This window comes from Pagrus pagrus (genome assembly GCF_965226575.1).
Source record: "Pagrus pagrus genome assembly, chromosome: 18".
NCBI lineage: Eukaryota > Metazoa > Chordata > Actinopteri > Spariformes > Sparidae > Pagrus > Pagrus pagrus.
In genome coordinates, this window is record NC_140202.1 from 20,406,310 (window position 1) to 20,428,869 (window position 22,560).

General features: G+C 43.6%; 1 protein-coding gene across 1 annotated transcript in view; it reads right to left on the bottom strand.

Moving 5' to 3' along the window:
* LOC311273400 (glutamate receptor ionotropic, NMDA 3B-like) overlaps nucleotides 1-22,560 on the bottom strand; it is an 82,553-nt gene that overhangs the window by 12,495 nt on the left and 47,498 nt on the right. The window contains exons 3-8 of the mRNA XM_084380466.1: nucleotides 18,103-18,599; nucleotides 16,842-17,113; nucleotides 16,075-16,311; nucleotides 12,795-12,941; nucleotides 12,434-12,579; nucleotides 7,425-7,540 (exon numbers count right to left, since the gene is read on the bottom strand). Coding sequence (XP_084236592.1) covers nucleotides 7,425-7,540; nucleotides 12,434-12,579; nucleotides 12,795-12,941; nucleotides 16,075-16,311; nucleotides 16,842-17,113; nucleotides 18,103-18,599 — 1,415 coding nt within the window. The remainder of the gene's footprint in view (nucleotides 1-7,424; nucleotides 7,541-12,433; nucleotides 12,580-12,794; nucleotides 12,942-16,074; nucleotides 16,312-16,841; nucleotides 17,114-18,102; nucleotides 18,600-22,560) is intronic.

A 22,560-nucleotide genomic window follows, 5' to 3' on the forward strand; every position in this document is an offset into this window, starting at 1 on the left:
TGTTTTGAAATGCGTAAAAAAAAATGGGGAAAAGAAACATAAAATTGTTTCGTAAAGCTTATCCGGCTTAATCCAAGTCTCCACAGATCCAAAATTGATTTGGAAAGATGTTATTTACACCCTCGATGTGCAGTCTAGCTTGTGCACCCACTTCAGACGGTGGTGCATGCTAATGCTTCTAACTTAGCAGCTACGGTGAAGATTTTGGCTTGAAACAGGGGAATAAATAACGTATTTTCAAATTAATTTGGGATCTCAGGGCTTTCTGAAACTTGGATTACACCAAACGAACTGTATGGAGCCATTTTCGGTTGTTTTTTGTACGTTTTTAAAGTTGCTTAGGAGAATGCTGCAACGCTGTTTCACTGTGAAGCTCCGGAAATGTCTCGTGGACTACGAAACTTTACACAACTTTCCATCTGCACGAGTAGTTGATGACTGAATTTTTACTTTTGCATGATCATATCCTTTAAATACAAAATGTATGCCATTTGCACACGTAACCGACAGCTGCAGTTGCTGATTACTTTGCAGAGTGATGGTTTGTATACAAAAACATATAATATGCACATAAAATATTATGTGCAATTAGAGTTCGGACCTGCTGCTGTCACAGATATGGATTTAATAACTGCAAAGGCATTTTAATTATGCAGTCGGTAATGCAAATCATTGTGATGGTGCGTTAAATATTACATTGTGCCAGATTTGGAGAAATTGTTTTATCATCACTTTGCCTCAGCCTTTATTTGCCTTTAGTCAAGGTAAGACGCCAGCAGTTTGTGGAGTAATGAGACCAGACACAGCAATAAAATATACAGTAGTCACAGCGATAAAATTACATAACTGTAATATTTTTAATTAAGTAGCAGATTTGAGTACGTTTCCCCACCACTCTTCGTCGCTTTCATTTTCAAAAGCGGCACATTCGTGTATCATTACACAACCTGAAAGCTGGTGAGGAACGGTGCTCTGCCCCTGCTCACACTTTGAAACTGCATCTGTTTTGCATTACAGCTCGCATTCCTGCAGGTCCAAAAATGAGGGAAATCTGCCCCTCAGCTCAGAATCAAAAGGCCCGCTCGGAGATTTATCGCTACACAAGATCTCCAGGGGTTGTTTGTTTCATTTCATCTGTACTGCAGTCAAAGACAGTCATGCCAACAGCGCTTTAGTGTGTGCGTGTGTGTGTGTGTGATTGACTCGGACCTGGCAGCTGTTTTTCCAGTGTGTTTATGTGTGTGTCGGCTGTCAAGGTGTGTGAGCCAGATGGGGGTTGTGGACACAAAGAGAGAATAGCTAAGGTTCACATAACTGTCACACTCTGCTTCCTACATGACAAAGACTGTCTAAGCTACCGTCCCTTTGCTCCTACCCTCCTTTACCTTCCCTTCCCACCTCATTTTCATCCTTTCCGCCTCCCCTCCTCTCATCCCTCCTCTCTCCCTGTCCGAGGTCATTCCTCTCCCACCGTCGCCGCTAGTCTCTCCCTCTATTAGTCCACTCCTTATCTCTGTCATCCCTTCAATTTCGTTCAATTTCTGCTTCACTCCATTCTTCTCTTTATCTTTCGGCTCCTCTCCCGAGTCCATTGCTTTGTCTCCGTACGTCTCCCTCCTCTTTCTTTGACTTCCCCCGGCAGACAGACAGCATTTTTTCTGTCATCAGCCTATCTCCGTCCGCATTTCTTTACAGCGCTCAGTCAAACGGTGAAATACAAGTGGGCAGCCGCTTGTCATTTGTTTTTGATTCTTTCCCCCAGACATCCGCATTTTCCATCACAAGCCTCGAGTCTGGAAGCTGTCACTCACATCTCCCACACACCTCAGTCAGAGACACACCCAGGCACATCAAGTTTTATTCTGAAAACACTTTCTAAGGTTTGTAAACATTCTACTACCTCAAAACACAGATCAGGAATGTAACCCCTTTAATCACTGATAGCTTTAAAATTATAAATCTTTTATTGGACCACTTTGCTGCCGAACACTGCCTCCTTTAGTGTTTTTGTGCTGGAGCTCTCAAAGACTATTTCAAATCAAACACAGGCCCCTGTTAAGTATTTCTCTTTCATTACTGTTAATGAAGTTTGACTTTCTTTATGAATCATCTCTTTGGTCTTTCATTCATCGCTGCTGGAAATATAAATCACGTAATTTCGTTTGCCAAAGCATCCCCCCACTGCTCTTATTTCATTTTCAGCTGAAATGTAGAAAATGTTAAAGCTTCTATGAACTTGGCACTGATTGTAGTAATTCAATCAGTGTTAGAGCAGTTTTTATATAGTATGTATAAAGGTTGGCGGATGTAGCTAAAAGATGAATTAGCAGATTTACTTCTAACTGCAAATTTAACAAGTCTTTGTGCATCAGTTCATGTCTTTCTTTATGTCTGTCCTGTTTAATTACAACATGAACGGTTAGGCAGCTGCCGGATGATTGGATGGTTGGACTTCTGCTCAGATGTCATTGGTTGTTGTAGTTTTAAGACATTTATTAGTTTGGATTTAAATTCAGGTTGGAAAGATTTTAGTAATATCTAATTGTATAATATTGATTTAATGTCCAGCCCTAGAAGGTCCATATTTATAGTTATATTGAAGTGCTGTGGAATAGCCATCGTTTTAGGGCCGCAACTCAAGATTACTTTGATCCTCAATTAATCTTATGATCATTTTCTTGATAAATAACTTGGTCAGAAATGTTTTCCCCAGATGACATCTTCATATATTGCTTGTTTGGTCCAACAAACAATCAATCCCATAATAAAACTACTAAAAGTACTACTGCAAAAAGTGGTATGTCCTGCAACACACTATGGACACACTTTGTGACTCATCAGTCATGTGGGGAGAAGAGAACAAATATTATCAGGTCAAGGTTAGTGTAAACGTTGTAGACAGTTTAAAGAACAAATAATAAAAGATCTACAGCAAAACCAGAGACATTGCCTTTTACTAAGAAAACCCGGCGCCTACATCACCCACAATGCAACTTAGTCCCCGAGTCTCATGCAGCTTCCTCTGGAGCCACAAAAAGCTTCATTCTACTTTTTCACATATGCAGTTGAACTCAGAAAGGCCTGTAAACAAAGTCTAATGTGAAAAATTGGTGGAGTTTCCCTTTAAGAAGGAGAAAACACACCATTCTCAACAACCGTGAAGCTGGCAGCAGGGAGTGATTTGCATCTTTGCACGATAAATCGCTTTAACGATCAACAACTTATCAAAATAGTTGCTGTTTTGTTTTTTGCAAATAGACTAATCAATCCGGCTCTACATAATTTAATTCACTTTATTTACCTACTCTACCAGTGCATTCTGCAAGACATCTATTTTAAATGGCGGCTGTATTACTTTGGAATTAAACCCTTCTAATCACATTACCCCACACACAGGAGCAAGCAGACAAAGGCGTCTCACCCCGACAACAAAATCTCGCCTGCCTCATTCTGATCTTCAGACGCGCTCCGTCGTGCTTCGCTGAGCTTGTGCCGACCACTTATGCACGCAGGGACGCACACGTACACACATACAAACAAGCAGCGAGCGGCTGTGTGTGTGTTCGGTGGCAGTGTTATTAATGGGGTGTGTCTAGGCTGTCGTAAACATCTCCCAACAGCACTCAGTGCAAACGGGCGCTCGGCGACACCCCCGCATCTTTCTCCACTTAAGTAGCCTGAAGATTTGAGCGGAGCACCTTGCCTGCAGCGGCTCCAAAGTCCCCAATTCCTCCGTCTCTCTGTATCTCCTGACCACAAACCGCTCTATAAATCCTGCCTGCATCCTCGTATGACCAAATAACACATCCTCTCTTTTTCTCTCCCTCCCCCCACCCTCCATTTCCATCCTTTCTCTCCCTCTCTGTCCTTTTTCCTCCTCCCTCACTCCATCTGCTTGGGGTGAAGGTTTGTCTTGATTAGGGGACTCTGTTGGCTTGCTCTTTTATCACTCGCTGTGCAGAAAGGCGCAAACTGGCAGTGGGCAAATGAAAGCCCTCTATCTCCTTCTCGTGCTCAACTCCCACCTCGCTCACTCTCCCTCTCTCGGGCCCTCCCTTTTTTTTCTTTCTTTTACCTTTGTTGTTCTTTCTCCTACTTACTTTTTTCATCTCATATTCTGTCCTCCCCCATCCCCGCTCAAAAAAAAAAAATCTCACCTCTTCCTTCCTTTTTCACATTTCCTGTCTGGGCCATTTCCTGCTTTCTCCTCCTCTACCATGCAGTCTCATTCACTCTCATCCCGTTCTTCCTCTCGAAGGCTGTGGGGGTGACTAACTACCAAAGGCGGCGTGGATTCTTCGCCTGCCTTTTCATGTCGACAATGAATCAAGCAGTCATCAAACTGACCTGCTCCACATGCCAATGAGACCTGCTTTCTCAGCCTCACAATGATGAGTAATGCTGCGGCGACGTCTCTGGGCTCTTATGCAGAGAAGAAAGCAATAGATAATCTCCAGTGAACGAGAGTCGTACAATGAGCGGGGAATCTGGGAGTGGGGTCTTTCCGAGGCTACGCTGTGATTGACAGAGAAATGGTATCAAAGTTAGTGTTTGGTCCCATGCGGCAACCTCACTACTGTGTATTTACTGTCTCTGTGTCTGTGTGTGCCTGTCTCAGAGATGGCAGGAGAAAACTGAAAGAAATGCGCACACACACACACACTGGCGTGATGTGCATGCACATAAAGGTACGCCAGCGACAGGCAAGAGCACGCGCGCTAATTCTATACCCTCAGTGACTAAGCTGAGTTCGGGTTAGAGGTTAAATGCTTGATACATCCAATAAATGTGTTCTGCCAGCGAATATTTTCACTTCAAAGTCACCTTCGGAAGGCGTATATGTGCAGATGACATGTGACTAGAATACAGTAAAACTGGCAATAATGGCAGGAACCTTTTATTTACCGCAATAAGCCGGAGCACCGGGCTTTTATTAGAGCGGAGACATAATTTCTTTTGACAGGTCGCCAGCAGGCTTTATTTCAGGAAAGTGATACAATTTTCTCTATCTTAAAAAAAAAAAACCCTTCACCGCTCATATGTATTCATACAGCGAGTTTACAGTTTATACACTTTAGGAAACTACTACTGTCATTACTGCTGTATCCAGGCATAATTGTGTACATCTGGGCATAACACTTCATGATACTAATTGCTTGTAATGTATCGTTAGCTATTAAACAAAATGGTTATCAGCCCTGTAACTAAAGTATCCCCGTGCTTTCAGACAGAATCAAACTTTCTTGTCTTGCAGTTTTTGGACTGACAGGCAGTGCTGCAGCTTGCATCGCTGCAGTTATGTTTGCCTACTTGTCAGTGCCTGCGGGATTTTGAAACTTTGCACAGTACATGTAGGTCAGCATGTTCCACAACAGCAAGCACATGTATTTTGGTAGTATTTTAAAACTTCCTTGACATGCTGGGCTATCCGTAGTGCATCAAATTTTGACTTTTTTTCTACTCGTTTGAATTTGGATTGTACGCTCGCGCGATCCACAATGTGTAGGAGATGGGCGATGAGGAAAAGGAAGCCAAATGGTGGAAAAATTTGACTTTGTAAACGTGAAAGCCCTGAAAACGCTGCTGTTTTCTGTAGCCTGTCTTTTTGGCCTTGTTTGCCGTGGTTCATATGATGATTTTCAGATAGAAGAAGCGGTACTGTTATGGAAAATGAAAAAGCAAAAAATGCCCTCCGTCTGAAAGTCTGAAAGGAAAACAATTTCCTTCAAGGAAGGCACCAGAACACAAAATCATTATACACACCACTATGCAAGCTACCATCAGTTCTCCCACACACACTCATTTACAGTAGCATAATACCACTCATTCAGAGTAGCATCGTGCGAGAACTTGAATATAACAACCCCCTGTGTGGATCATTAGCTGATTTTTGACTAGGAGTGTCTTTGTCTGTGCGCTTCATGACTGTTGCAGTTAGTTCGACCTGTGAGCTTTAAGTACAAAGTGTTCTTACTGGGCATTGTTGTGAATAATAGATGGTTGAGTACTTTTACCCTGCAGCGTGAAGTTCATCCAGCGAATCATTGTGTTCTTCTGTCAGTCATGTAACTAACTACAGTATCTGATCTGCTCCAAGAATGTGTGCGTGAATATGTGCATACTATATGTGTGTGTGTCTGTGTGAATATGTGTGTGCATTAAGGTGTGTGTGTGTGTGTGTGTGTCTGTCTTTCCTGCATGAAAGAGAGAGCCTGTGGTCTAAAAAAATATATATGTCGTGTGTGTACAGGCTGGGTATTTCTACATGAGTGAGTGCATGAACCACTTTCAGTTAATGTGTGTGTGTGTGTGTGTGTTTTGTCCTTCAACACATTATGGGGACACATTTTCATTAAGTCACCTTGTGAGGACTCACCTGCCATGTGGGGACAAAAAGCAGGTCGTCACAAGGTCAGTTTATTTTATGATATTAAGACTAGATGTTTGGTTCAAGAGTACAAATATTATGAATTCAAGGTTAGTGTAGACATTGCAGTCAGACATGTACGTAGTTGTTTTGGTTAAAGGGGTCATAGCAATCTTGATTTATATGGCAGCATTTAAAGAGACAGTAATAAAGAGACAGACCTGACCGTATATAAAACAAAGTTGCAGTATGTAAGAACCGGCCACCTGTTGAATTCATACTCCAAACAGAGTTGACTAACCATTAACTGCTGCTAATTGTAGCTGCCATTAGCTAGTAAGCTCAGTTAACCGTGCACCTAGCAGGCATATTAGCTGACTCTGCACAGACTGGGACCTCAGAGTGGCTGGGGTTAGCTAGTTATAACACTAACAGTAATATCTCTGCAAGGTAACACATAAATGTCAAAACTGTTATTTCTTCACATTTTGTTGATAATTTTTGTCCAAATGTTTATGTTTTAAACTAAAATGCTTACATATTGCATATTTCAGTCATAACGCACAATTTGGTATCCCTGGGAGAAGTTAAGTTACGTGATTAATGTTGTAAAATGGTTCATTTTAACTGAAACCATCTTTTTCAAAACCTAACCAAGTATTCGTGTTGCCTAAGCCTAACCAAACTATGACCAAAAAGGGAAACAACAAGTGAACGACATTTAAAAAGAAGTGACTACTGAGTCCACTGAGTGAGAGTCCTGTACTTGAGCCATTCAGCCACAACAACTTGCTTCAGATGTGAACTCTGTCGCTTTTCCATGAGTTGAACTAAGGTTCCTGGAGCAACATAAATTGTGATGTTCCTGGAACAACACCAACACGAGTTGCTAGGCTATAAAATCACCGCAGTGCGATTGGTCAGTTGCACTGAAAGTCCTGGAACAACATAAAATACGATGTTCTAGGAACGACACCAACACGACGTTATCAGATAAACCAAGCCAGTACAGCGTCAAAACAACTGTGTCTTTTTGTTTGTGAGTCTGATTGCGTACCTTCAATGGCAAAAGGCTTCCCAACGGTGAGCAGCTTGCAGTCTGCGTCGATGGAGACCTCAAAGTCCAACAGGGCTTTGTCCATGATGAACGCATCCAGGGTAGGAGGATCTGTCCTTCACCACCGACACACACATCACAAGAGTGAGAGGGAAGCATTAATTGAAGACAACAAATCTCAAACATTTGAAAAAACCTGTAAATCAGATTAACTCGCCAAACTTCCTCAGACTCCCAGATCCCGTGCAGGATCCCTGTATTTGTGGCTGTCAACCCACTTTGTCATTTATACAGCGGATGAGATTAACTGCTTTCTAATACACTGTGTAAACACATACATCATTACCTGAACCAACAGCCTCTGTGGCGGACTGATAAGGCAATAAACACACTGCTGAAGACTCTCCTGCTTCTGCAATATCGATCCAATTGACCCTAATTGACCTTTAATTATAGACCATTCCTCTGTGTGCAGCCTCTGCCGCCGGCCAGGGCCGCCAGGAGATAAGTTTCAGGATACCAAGCGTAGCACACTCGATTTGAATATTATACCTTCAAACAAACACATTCGGTTAAGAGGAAGAGATAGACGTTTCCTCTGACACACGCACCCAGACCATCCAAATGAACGCATAAACTCACAATTACACAGAGTTTGCACGCGCACATGTACACGTATGCAGAATTTGAGTGGCAGAACATAAACAAGCATAGATGCATGTTGAGGAAAAAGCACAAACACACACACGCAGACAGTCTAATGGAAAGAATAGGACAGACTTATCAAATTACCCGAAACTCGTTGTTATTCAGGATGTTTGCCACTAAACAAAAGGTTGACTTTACAAAGTCTTTGCTGCGCTGGCAAAGCAGAAAAGTCTGTTTTTCTGTGCCTAGACCTGTCAAATGCGAGGCACAGGGAGAAGAGAGGATAGAGGCTTCTTTTGGGACTAAAGAGGGTCGGAAGTTATCCGATGCCTGCCCTCGAGTGTGTGCGTGAGGGAGAGAGCGTGCGTGTGCGTAGGCATGAAAGTGTGTAGCTACGGCTAACTTTGTAAGCCTGTGTGTGGGTAAGTGTTTGCGTTATTTCCCATGAGCCTATACATTTATGTGCAGCTGCATGTGTAGCCCTGGGCGTTCTGTCTCTCCAGGAGAAGGCTTGTGAGTTTTTTTTTTCCTTCCCGCTAAGATTTGAGTGCGGTATTGGGGTCAGTAGTTCTGCCGACACAGTATTTTACTGCCTCACTCCGGCTCTCTGCACTGCTGTGACTTCCACTTCTGCTTCGCCTCGCACGCAAACAAACGCCGCCTTCATCTTCCCCGCTCTCATCCTCTTTCTCTGAACCAGCGCTTTGTATCTCGCCACTTGTATCACAAAGTCAGCACATGCACTATCTCAGCATCTCTGCTGGTGTTCTATGGAGCAGGCGCTGTGTCTGCGAATGCGGTTATAGCCGTGAATGTTGTTTGCTGGGAGTGGTGCAGTTATCCGTGAACGTGTATGTGGTTAATAAGCCGGGATTAACATGTACCGGAGGGTTCAGGTTCACACATCACACTTGTGTACACTGAATATTGAGACCAGGATTGGCTTACACATTATTTGTGATGTCACAAATCATGACTTTAGCCTAAAATCGGATTTTTTGATGAGCGGAGAGAAAATGTACACTTTCAGCAATGAATATGAAAACAGCCCTCTAGTGTCAAACTCGTGTTTATTATGTTATAATACATAAAGGGAAAAGGGAAAGGGGACTTAAAGCAAAGGATCTGGATACCACTGCGAAACTCATTTGTTCTGTGTATCCATGTATGAGTTTATATGACCCCCTTGTGTGTTTAATTGAAGTTATTAAAGTTATTACAACAGAAGGTATTAAAACACGGTGTTTTGATTTCAATTAAAAGACAAATGATAAAAAATGTAATTAAAAGTGCCTAATTCTGAATTTTCTTTTACCAAAAGCCCATCAGGTGTGCTGCGTGACTCCCTTTTGTCTTTCTCTGCAAAAACCACAGGGGTGTAAATGAACTGACATGCCTCATTAACAAGTGTGCTTACATGAAGCACGCTGGTGATGATCAGGCTTTTGGACTATCCTCGTTAAATACTTGTAAGTCGAAAAACACTTTTTCCGGTTCTAAGAAACCTGAACGTGCAAGCTGGTGTACTCCGATAAAACTCCAGGACACTGGCATGTAAAGACATTATCAAGATTTCTGATCACTTTTCCTCAACTTGTAGTATGTAGTAGTAACTACATTAAACTAGAATGGCAGTCAGTAGAGTGCATACCTCCACCAAGGCCCAGAAGTCTCCTTTATCTGCATCAAATTGTACCAGCCACCCTGATATGCCTGATTTTTTTCATCAAGATCTGTGTGTTATTCCTTGAGAAATTCAAAAATGTTGTGAAAGTGAAAAACAATTCCTGGATTCATCCTTTTATACGGATCAGCAACAAAAGTTAATGGGGTCTATTCTGGGCTGAGACCCATCCTCCATCCAAGTTTTGTGGAAACCTGTTCAGTAGTTTTTGCATTATCCTGCTGACAAACCAACCAACTATAAAAAACATGAACCTCCCTGGCGGAGATGAAAATATGATAACAAAAGATGTAGTGATAATCCACATGTGCAAATGAGATTTGAAAGTCTGACACCAGTAATGTGAAGGATGAATGTATTGTTGCTGTTGTCTTCCATCACCGGCGAACAGATGGAGCGGATAAATCTTGCAAACCATTAACGGCAGCCAGAAACTAAAGTGGGTTCATCCTCGGCTGTAGTAGAGAAATGAGTTTTGCTAGATGTGGGACATGTGTTTACCAACACGTACAATGAGAAACCTGAGTGATGTCATAGTCAAGTATAAAGTCAAGAGTACAATGCATCATATGAAAAGCTTGTAGCTGGCTGAAAAAACATTAGATTTGGATCGACACTCGGTATTGGCGGTCCATCTCAGTGTCCCTTCTTCTCACCTTGCTCTTTTTGGAGAAGCGATCCAGAAACGATCCTATCAGATTAACTATTCATCCAAATGACCACATAAGATCATCGTTAAAACTAACAAAGATCTAAAACAGGCCTTCCACAGCTTCGTTACTTACTTGACAAAATGCTTGCTGAATATGTAGCCGCACTGAGTGTTAGGATCCCCCGCTTTTCCCCTCCGTCCTGCTGATGCTTCACGTCTTATCGCCTGTAACCACTTTTGTCATCTTTACGGCTCAGTTTTTTGACAGCTTTTAAAAACTGCTTTACCCCGTTGGTAGTGCATCACACCACTTAGCAACTTCTGGAGACGTCTCTGTCTGCTAGCACATGGAAGCGACAAGGAGGAACCTTCACACAACGCAGAGTCAGTGGAGAGCGATGATTTGTTTTACCTTCTGGAATTGGCAGGACTTAAGTGCGCTCTGTGTACACAGACGCGGAAAAAAGCAAGAGTTACGTTTTCATCTTAAACATTATCAGGAATGTGATCAAAACAAGGTGTTGCTAACCAACTAAGCATGAGGAGGCAGCATTTCAGTGCTATGCTCCACAAAGCTGGTGCAGACTTTGTGAGGGAAATTCTTAAATGTCCCTTTATTATTTTGATAGATTGGTTTTTGCATATGAAACCTAACAGTATGTACAACTGTATTGTATATGATATAATGTGTTGTGAGACAGTTCATTCTGGAGGGGGCTGATGAAGCCTTTTCCTGTGTATAAGTGCGATGACCTTAGGTTGACATGTATAGGACGTTATGTGTGTATCCTGAGGAGGACGTGGAGATGATTAGTGCGTTGTCTGGAGTGAGATCATATGTAATCTTGTCACTATGCTACAGCTGTGTGTGTTGGGCTTTGTTATTATAAAAGCTGAGGGGAGACTGCCTCTCTTCAGTCATCATCTATGCGCCGCTGATGAGTGACTCTTGCTTGCAAGCAATAAAAAACTTCTAGAAAAGAAATATTGTGTCAAACTTGGTGCTTTGACCAATTCTCATCCGCACTAGACGAGTGACTGATTTTCAGTTGCCACGACAACTTCTAGGAGGTATAGACTTGAAAGATCGTACGCTCTCCACTGCGCTCGAATTAACCTTAACCCCTCTCTACTACTTTCTTTTTGTTTCTCTGTTTCTATCTTTTCAAATTCTTCTGAATCCTCGCCTGTTTTTGTGTCGCATCTTGTTTTCACCGACTTAATGCATTATGTAAAGTACTTTAAACTGCCTTTGTGAATTAAATGCATTATATAAATAAACTTGCCTCGCCTTCCTGCTTTCATCTGCTTGCAATCCCCCATTCGACACCCTCTTCATGCAGTCATCCTCGGCCCTTCTTACATCACTCTGTCCCTGACCCTCATTCATCTCCACATTCAACGCCTCTAATGAACCAAAATATGTTCCCTCAAATGTGGAGGGCTTTGTTAATGACATTTATGTAACTCGTAGTCTTTCACCTCACTTACACTGCGCGCTCAAATGTGTCTCTCGATAAGGAAAAAGCTCGTTCTGATGCAGGGTGTAAATATAGGCGGGAGTTTTTGATCGTATCTCTGCCAGATGAAAGCGCAAACAGCCTGTTCGCCGTGGTAAAAAAAACATCTACTGGTGGGTTAGACACAACATCACTGCAGGTGTACAAGAAAAACACAAAAAAATCAAAGGGAAAATCAGCGCTAATGCACAACAAATTGAGCTATTACACCCATTCCAGATTGAAAAGTCAGTAGGTAGAAACATTAAAAAACAGCCTCACTTAGCTGGAAATCAAAGCATCCAAACTGTGAATCATAATGTGATCGGGTGACACATTTCGGAGTTGGTGCACACAAATCTGCCATGTTTGCTCTTGCTGTCAGCGGGCAGAATTGTTATGCACGGAGCACATGAAACGTAGGTGCACAGAATACAGACAACCGCAGACTGGATTGTTTAGATCTGGATTGCATTCGTTTTTAAATGAGGTCTATTAACGTGTACATTGTCTGCTTGTGTCTTACTTCAACATATGCACGCCTTCTGGGGTGGTGGGCTGGTTGAATCGCCTCATGTAGTCGTGCATCTCCGGGAAGCTCTTCTTCATGTAATCCTCGGCACTGCTCTCCCTCACCGTCCCAAAACGGAAGCCCATGGAGGGATGGTGCAGCTGAGGAAGTGACACATGGATGGAAGAGAGGGTGGAGGTGATACGGATATCAAATTCGTTCTAGCCCTGAACTCCCCACAGGGTTTAGGGATACAGAAGGCGATAATCCTTCTGAAATAATTCCACTCGTTGCTCATTAGCCTGTCCTTGTGCAAGATTAGTTTGTGTGTGTGGCGCGCTGACATGCATGTTTGTGTCCTTGCATGCAGTCTAACCTTGTCGTCATGAATTCCAGAGACCTGCTCGAAGGTCTTCTCCCCGACCATGACTGCGGCTAGGTTGGCGGTGTAGCTGGATAGCACCAGTAAGCAGAAAATGGCCCACAGGTTCATCAGGAAGCGCCCGGTCCAGCACTTGGGAGTCTGCAGAGTGAGAGGCAGATTTTTTTGTTTTGGATTTGTTTTTGTTTTTGTCGTTATAATAATAATTAAATAGATCAAAAAGAGAGAAAATAGATCTTTTGATGATGAGCGAAACTAAGAATATCGACGCTCGAAACTGAGAAATGTCAAGATGTCAGGACAAAAATGAAACCGACAGGAAACAAACAACATGGAGGAAGGATAACAAAAATAAGGACTAAAGGGACTCAAAAATTACAAATGTGTGAAAGGAGCTTTGAGGTGTTGACATAAGATGCAGAGCCCCCCCAGAGGCTCACTCAACCTCCTCCTCGCTCTCCTTCTCTGCCATAAAAATCCCAATTTAACCCCCCAGTAAGGGTAATCACGTTAATCAAAGCAGACCAGGGGAAGAGCTAATGCATGAGAAAAAAATATAACAAAGTGCGACTGTTTGTGAGACGCATCGGAAATATCTTTCCGTGAAATTGCATGCCTAGGGGAATGAATCCACCTGAACGCAGTGATCATTTATTTATGCCACCAATTAAAATCCACTTAACAGAAGAAAAGAGATGAATTTCGAGTGTTTTTAAAGGCTCGAGATTAATGAGACATTAATTATACAAACAAGGTTGTAACCCATTGATGTGAAGGCGTTCCGGTTGTTTTGAACTCTTCATAATTAGCCGGTGAATCGAGGGATGGAGGCATGCACAATGTAAGCGCACAATGCTACAGTAGCATTGGGAAGAAACAGTGAACTATAGGACAATCGTACACATCCTTCCCTGCACTACGGTGATTAGTTGAAGGTATGATGATCAGGGTGCCCTCGCTGCTCCAGTGTATGCGTTTCCCCTCAGAAGGTATCACTCTTCTCTACTCAGGCGTGTTGGACTATTTCCGTTAATCCGCCCCTCAGTCCTCAGATGCTACATTTAGCTAGGACTGCCATTTTCAACTAACTGCTCTTGGCGCTCTTCTGCTCCGTCTCCTCAGACTGAGAGCCCCGAGTGCACTCTGCTGCTCTGGGAGTGACTATTTACGAACGCACACCTCATTTCACAATGTGCTCAAAAGCTGTCCCCGGGAAATTCTGATAATGCTAACACGCAAAATGCAATTGAAGCCCTGTCCCCCTCAGACAAAGGTTGTTATGCCTGTTATGTCTACAACTTATAGCTTATAAGTTGTGGTGGTTTACGATGATAACAGGGGAAGACTTATGACTTGACTTTGGAAAAGGCTTTGACGACGACAACTAATGTTTTGTAGACGTAACACAGGTACGCTGGTCAGATAGCTGAAGTGTTAAAGGTGCAATATGTAAGAATTTTAGCTTAAAACATTCACAAATTAACAGAATGTGAAGACACAAGAGTTTTGACTTTATCTATTGTGTTGCAGAGGTATCGGCTGAAGTTTGCATGCTAACCAGCTAGCCCCAGGCCCTACCTGTTATATTACTTACTAACCAGGAGCAGCTTCCAGACAGTGAGGAGACACTACACAGTGACTGTGTGAGTGTTGAATAAATGTTTTAACCTACCTACCTACTTAACCTGTCATCCCACAAACTAACATGCTCATCTTGACTTGCCTCGGAAGAAAATGCTTTGTTACAACTGTACAAAAGAGACTCCATTCCTTAAACGCTCCCTCTTTTTATTTTTGGTTTGGGAAAGGATGATTTGTTTTGAAGACTTAACATTTTAAATCTTATCTCTGCTCAATCTTATTAAAACTGCAACACTGCAATAACTGACTCTCAGGAAAATAAGCTATCGTTAGCAGTTTAGCATTCAATTTATTTCCCCCCCTGTCTTTCCCATAGCCTAAATAATCATGACTCTTTGGCTCTCACCCAGCACACAGAGGTCAGAGTGTTGCTCAAGGGCATTTTAACAGGTCACAAGGCTGCTAATGGACACAACCTGTTAATTGACACATTGCCAGTTGCGAGGATCAAACCTGTGACCTTTCGGTTACAGGAAGGTCTCTCTAATCACGTCTCCTCCATTCCAGCCAAGTCATTTGCGCCGCATCCCTTAGGGACAGAGTGTGAGTATGCGCTTTAAGAAATATTATTATGGGGTGCATACTCGCTAGACAGGAATAGTTTAAGCAAATTATGTTTCAGATATTTATCTGCATGTGCTGCATGAATTTGAGGAGCGAGCATAAGTTATCATAATGATGGATTTTGGCTGCTTAAAAAACAAAGAATGCAGGGGACAGTTGTTCATCACTGTTGCCGGGTATGTGCGGCAGCGTGACTGTGGGTGTGGCGCGATCAGTCAAACCTGACAATCAAATCTGAGTTCTTAAGAATGATGTTACTGCAAAAGTACATTTAATATTTTTACGCGGAGAAGGAAAGAGATTGTTTTTCATCTTGCCAGGTATTTCGTAATCGACAGATTCGCCTGAGGCTTTGACATCCATTTGTCTTTGGTGTGCACTCGTCTCACACATTTTTGTCTCATACTACCTACTGACCTTCACTGCCTGGCTCCCCAACTCTGGCCACCCACTTGTTCTCCCCCATTTACATCATCCTGTCTGCCCACCTCCATGTCACCCTCACTATGTTGCTTTTCTCATCTCTGCTTGTCCACTTACCCTTTCAACCTTTTCTCGCCATCTTCCTGTCAACCTCCCCATTACTTTCTTTTTAAAACCCATTTCCCAGTTCACACTCTCACCTTTCTACCCCCCCGCCCCTCCCATTCCACCTGCCTTCTTGTTTTCAACTTTGAATCTGACTACTTCGGGGAGTTAACCTCTACTGGGTCGCTCTTTTTCCACCTTCATCCATCCCCATCATCCTCGCCATAACTCCTTCAATCTCTGTCGGCCCACTTACCCTTTCCCCTCTCCCTCCCTGTATGTGCATTATCCTCCCTGTACCTCTCTACTTCATCACTGCCTACCTTCTTAACCTCTCCCCTATCCATCTTTTCCGCTCCCCAGCCATCTCTATCATCTGTCTCCATGCCTCTTTCTCCTCTGACTTCCTCTTTCGACTCACCCTTATTGTTTGTGTACTCTTTCCCATAATGCGCATCCCCTCCTCCCTTTCACTGCAATTTCAATTCCCTGCCCCACCCGGCGTGATGCCTATTTATCACACAGCGGAGAGCTACTTTACCTTGGTGGCGACAGTGCGTCCAAACAGTATGGCATAGCAGAGATTGAGGGCGGAGGAGTAGGAGAACACACGCAGCCGGTTCCTGCCATGGGGTGTCATGCCGAAGGGGCTGTTCCACTCATACAAGGTGAGGAAGAGCGCGGTGAGATGTAGCGTGACGAAAATCCCCACCCACATGGACCAGTGGAGAGGCCACATAAAGGCTCCAATGGGGGCTGCAGTGTCCCGGCTACGAACCTGGTAAGTCAAAAAACAAACTGGATTGCATACGTGGTTTTTTTTGTGCTATTCATCATTTTCCAAGGATAAGAAATCCCTTTCTCAGATAGCAGTTTTAGTTTTTCAGATCACATTGCCGGATCATATCATGAATTTTAGTTTTCGGGGCACAGAGGGACATGTTAATAAATCAAAGTATAAGCAGTATGTTTGACTCTGAAAATCCTCAAACTTGTGCTCTCTTAAACTGCTGTCCCTTTTCAACTTTCAGAATTAATTTGTTTGCAGTAAAACTCAAGAAACTAATTACACACAACTAATGAGCTCCTCTTCCTCACCAGAAGACTGGGTGAGAAGGGCATAGGGGTGAAACTAAGTATCTGCAGACCCATATCACTGAAAAAGCCATAGCGAGAGAGAGAGACAGAGAGAGAGAGACTGACAAATCAAAGCAACACTGAAGATTGTGATGCTGCCACTGACTCAAAATGCTGCGATCATTAAAATGCAATCTCCAGCAAACTAATAAGGACATCAAGCAATCGTACCAGAATGCCCAAGCTGGTGGAGTAGAAGGGCGAGGTGAAATCGATGACTCTGCTCCTGGCAGAGTTGATGGAGAAAGAGGTGACAGCCATGTCGGCCGTCCCGCTCAGAAGGTCCCCGACAAGTCCCGTCCAGCGTCCCGTCCCGCTCGAGGCTCCGTACTTCCCGTCACCCACAATATAAAGGTCGAAGGTGAAACCCATGTCCTCTGCAAGTTTCTCTAACAGGTCGACGCAGTACCCGTAGCAGCACTTCCTGAGGTCTTCTGGTAGCTCTGACAGGGAAGAAGCAATGATGGGAAATTTGTCCATTCAGATATTCATATTAGAGCCTGACGAGTAGGAAATTGCGATATCGATATACTGGCCATTATGCAAACACACGCCTTCGAGCACACACTTCACTTCTAAGCCAGATTTAAGCCTTCAAAAGCGAAAACTGTGGTCCTGAAATGTTGGGAAACTTTTGTGGACCGACCAACTGATTGAGCAATAGGGCTTCTGATCACAGCTAAAGGAGTTGACAAGCTTGACACACTATAATATAGATTTTTAACACTTTCCGACATTTTCGCAATTTAGATTTTTCTGCCAAACCTTTCTGCAAACTCAAGTAAGCAATATGCCAATTACTTTTGAAACTTGGCACAAATCTCCGCAATACTTCCACCCTAGAAGATATTTTCTCCCGCTCTTGAAACACAGGCTACAGAGCTAAAAACCTATTTACTTTCCTCAATTCCTGCATTATCCAAAAGATGCCGGCTCCTATTACTGTAGCTGTCTTCCATTGACCATCTGCTGAAAACAAAGTAAAAAAAGTTTGATGCCTTACTGGATATTTTACTGCCTTACAGTAGGCAGGTTGTATAGTTGGCTGAGTTGTCTTTTTACTCAGAGATGTAGCTCTGTAGTTCTTTGACATGCTAGTCGTGATCTCTTATTGATTTACCGCCTTTAATCCTCTTCACTCATGAAGCGGAGATGTAGACCTAAGCCCTTGACACTGCACCAGGTATATTTTTCAACTGGACTGACCAGCCATGATCCTTTGATTGATTTTCCTTCTAAAATCCACTTCAGGCTTGAGGCTTGAGGAGGAGTAGAAGAGATGTGGCCATGTGACACAGTGATGAGATCTAAGCCCAGAGATCTGAGAGTTTACATAAGAGAAGCTCAAAGTTCTCAGAAATTAGAACTCATGCATATGCCCCTACAAGTTAAAATGGTTTTTTTTTTAACAGAAGATCAAATCAAAACTCACCAGTACCGTCCCATTCCGTAGTTGTCGCATTTGGGTTGTGCAGTTGGTTGAAGAGGCTGTGGATTAGGTCAGATCGGTTGGTTCTGGGGTCCAGACAGAGCTGACCAGCTGGACACAAGCCGTCGTCGTCTACTTCCCGCGTGAAGACAAACGGATGTTCCACCAGTGTCACCACCCTCAGGCGGTGTCCCTCAACGGGGAGTCCCGGCCTCCAGCGCCCTCCAACGTTACCGTCCCCCTGGCCGTCCCCTCCCCTCACTCCGGCTCCAAGACCTTGTCCCTGACTGTTCCTGAACCCTCCCACCAGTCCCAGGATCCCCCCTTCTAACTCCAGCCTGCCTCTGGTCCACTGGCCTACTGTCACCCAGGCCGGCTGACCAAGAGCGCCCCTCTTCAGGCTCCATACGTGGAACAGCTGGGAGGATAAGACCCGAGAGAGGCCGGCATCCACCTGGATGAGGCCTGTGGCCCCGGTGAAGGAAGTGTTGGAGAGAAACCTCAAGGGACAGAGAGAGACAAACAATAAGCGAGAGGCAACTAAAGTGAGAAACAATGCAAGATCAATACTGGGTTATTGCAGTTCAGGGGCCCCATTACAGAAACTTCAAAATACTATCTTATCTCAGCTAGGATGACATTTAGCATTTACAGAAACATGTTTTCTAACTGCATTTGGGAAAACAACCCTAACTTATCTTGGGATAAGAGTTTAGTTATTACAGAACTGTCTTAACCGAGGAATCATATGGACCCTGTCCTAAAATATCTCTAAACCCTCTTGCTGTGTGTATTTCTGTACAACAATGACGAGGAAGATGAAGACCAACATTAACACTTAATTATTCTGATCGAAAGGCTACTCGAACAATGATTGTTGGAGAAGCTAACGCTGGTGTTAGCCTGTTGGAGAGGCGAACGTGGATGTAAGCCTGTTGGAGAAGTTGACATTGATGTTAGCATGCTGCAGAGGCTAACACTCTTCTTTCAAAGGGTTTAGGCTATATCTGCTTCTCCACCAACATAATTAGCCTAATGCCTCCGACTTAGTGAAGCTAAAATTGAACACCTGTCTTGTCTGGCTAGGAAAGACAGGCTGTTTTTGTGTGCACAGACACGGGGATGACAGGACAAGTGCTCGCTGAAGAAACAAGTTTATTTTTTTGGTTATGGTTCTTGAGGTACAAGGTCTGAGATAAGACAGAAAATAGCCATGAGTTCAGGAACAGCTTCTGTAATAGGAAGATAGGATTCCTAGCTTAAGGATTACTTAAGATAAGACAAGCAGTTAGAACATTTTTCTGTAATAAAGCTGCAGAAATATAGCCCTCAATAATACACATCACTAAACTAGCCTGTTGAAAAAAAAAAAAAAAATGGGGAAAAGCAAGAAAATAAGTCACAAACGATGGTGCAGACAGGCATGGTCTGGTTGCGGAGCTTTTGCAAGTCTAGTCTCAGATGGGTAATTGCATCTCCCAGAAAGTCATAATTAAAAGTTAATGCAGTGCAGTGAGGGTCCCCTCATATCTGCCAGTCCATACAGACAGTCATTGCTATTCGTCTCACTCGCCTGGTGGCATCGGTCCTTACGGCGGAATACATTATAAAGAGCAATCCCCGTTCGCACATAAATCTGCCCTGGCCTCTTGAACCGTGCAGGGATTGTTGGCTCATGTCTCGGCATTTGATCATGTGGACGTCGTCAGGTGATGTCTCAATGTGACGGCATGCGAGTGCCGTTTGATCATGTCTTGATTAGTGGGGGATTGTCAGGAGGTCAGTGAAAATTGTACGAGAGGTTGTTTAAATGTTAAAGTATGCGGGGATCACTGCATTCGGTATGGGTGTTGAACCGTGCGGCGACTGTTGATTACGTCTGGGTCAATGCTAGAAATGGCAAGGTTTTCCCTGCTGTTAATGGAAAAGGTTGGTTAAGTCACAGCCCTTTCTCAAAGCAGAAAGAGAAAAGCAGAAACACAGCTTTTTTTCCTCTTGCTCTTTGTTTTATTCTCTCTTCTTCTTTTCCTCGCCCTATGTTGAATTGATGAGCGTATAATGTAACTACTGCAGGAGAACTTTCTGCATTAAATATGGGGCAGGCAATGTAAAATGAAATGACTAAATTGATCATGAGGGTCATTAACCTCACCTCCAAGCCAAGCCTGAAATAAAGCCTGTCTGCACCACACGTAGGACGATACAACATGTGAATCTTTGCAAGACTTTTTTTTGTATTCTGCGCGTGCTTTCGTTCATTCTCCGCGCTGCAATTTACGTCAACAGCACAATATCAATTTATAAACCCATTTCTGGCGCCATAACTCTCATGAGGCTGATTAAAAATGCCTCTGATTTCAAAGTCATTCCCATCCCATTCCCCGTTAACTTATGTTTCCTCATCAGTAGCTCCCTCTGTCTCTGTGACCATAAAGCGGAAGTGCTAGCCTTGCCTTGAGCTGAAATCACTCATGGTAATAGCGCGGCTGAATCATCATATCCCACAGACAGCAGATTCATCAAGCCAACCCACTCCAGACTCATATACTATTACCGTAGTGGCTGCGGCTGGCCACAAAAAAATTAACCATACGATTCACTCTGCATCTCGTGTCTGAGCAGAGGAGTGTGAAGACCTCCTTTTTCCGCAGTTTGTGACATTTTTGGATTCGTGCCCGGAGATAAAAAAACGTGAGATCCAGAGATAAGAGCCCGGGAGGGAAAAGTGCAGCACGCCTTCAAGCAGCGCCACCTTTTTAGTTATAGGTTGTTGCGGGTTTGTTGTGGTGCACTGGGCCAGAGGCTGCGTTCAAAGAATGACGGTGGATGTCAAAGCAGGTTGATAAGTCGGCCAGTGGTGTCAGAGAGGGATGGCTCCCTCTCGCTAACACCTGGCCCCGGTTTACGCACTCTTGAGAGTAAATGTCAGCAGAGTGGCCGGTAAATGATGACTCTATAAGAGAGTCCCAGGCATGCGTCTCACTCCCTTATCGCTCCATCTCCTTTAGTTTGGAGGAAAGTTTACTCCCTCTGTCATTGTCTGTCTGGGATGATACGAGGCACTCTTGTTTCAGTGGTTTTAATCTCTTCTGGGGAGATGGAATCAGCGTGGCAGCAGTGTCGAGTGAGATGCCACTGACTGGCAGATCTCACTCCGATAACAACAACCCTCTATCAATTCTCCTCCTCTCCTTTTTTGTCCTCCTCCTCGCTCACATCCTATCCCGTATGAGTTTCTTCTCCCTTTTCTTTGATTTTATTTCTATCTTCTATAGCTGTTTCCTACTTCCCCCCTCTTTCATCTATATGTTTGTCTTTGACTACTTTTTCCCTTCTCTCTAATGTATTTTTGGGAATAAGCATCCGGGGAGCTTTTTTTTTTATTCTGGACATTCGGAAGAAATACATCAAAAGTGGCTAGTGTGTCATATCTTTACTCTGCTCCACTGCTTTGAATCAGAAACAGTAAAATTGGTGCAGTTTTTTTGCTCTCGTCCTCCCTCACACCTCACCGTGTGGCTTATATCTCCAGACATCCTCTCTCCCTCCATGCCTTCCTCGCTCAGTCCCTTGGGCATTGAGCTGTTAATTGCCTTTTCCTTGTGGAAGTCTCTCCCTTCCTTCAGCTTTGTTAGGGCTCTCTGGAGCAATGGCATGTCTGGCTGTTGCAAGGGAGGGATAAGAATCAGGGAGTACACTAGAGGGCACGGAGTCTACCTGGACCGGGTTGAATAGTGCGATAGAACAACCTCTTTTATCAGTCTCTCGCAGACCAGGAACAAAGGTCACTGACACTATATTGTGGAGGGCTCTATTATAAAAAGCCTATACTGATAGTCTAGACTATGTCCTAATTGGCCCACCGCAGACAAATTGTGACTTTCGTTGGATTCCTGACAAAGTTGGAGTCAGTTTAAAGCATAACTTAAGACCAAGGCGGCTCAGGTGCTGGTTCGGAGCCAGTGCCTACTCTTGAACCAGTTCCTTGCATTTTGACAGCTGACAGGGATGGAGGCAGGGTTATTGTGACCACAGACCAATTAAAACCACTTATGACCGCCATATTTTAAAACCAGAACTAGTGTAGCATGTTCTTGCTCATCCATGGGAGAATAAACAAAAGACTTTAGCTATGGAAAGCAACAGTTGTGTGAGGACCAGTCGTGCTTTGATGCCAATGTAGGCATGCAAAGCCAGGAGCACTTCCATAGTAGTCTGCCATAGTTGTTCCAAGCAATGCTGGGAAATTGGGGGTGTATACAGTGACTGAATGATGCGACTCTTGTGCGTGGGAAAGCAAACCAGTTCTTTCCAGGTTGAACTGACTCCAAACCAGCACTAGCACCAGCCCAGAACCAGCACTTGGTTAACATTGGTCGAAAGGGGGTGATTGATTTCTTTATTGCTAAAAATGCAAATGCCAACCTCTTGGAGACTAGAAGAAAAGTCAGTAGATCAGAC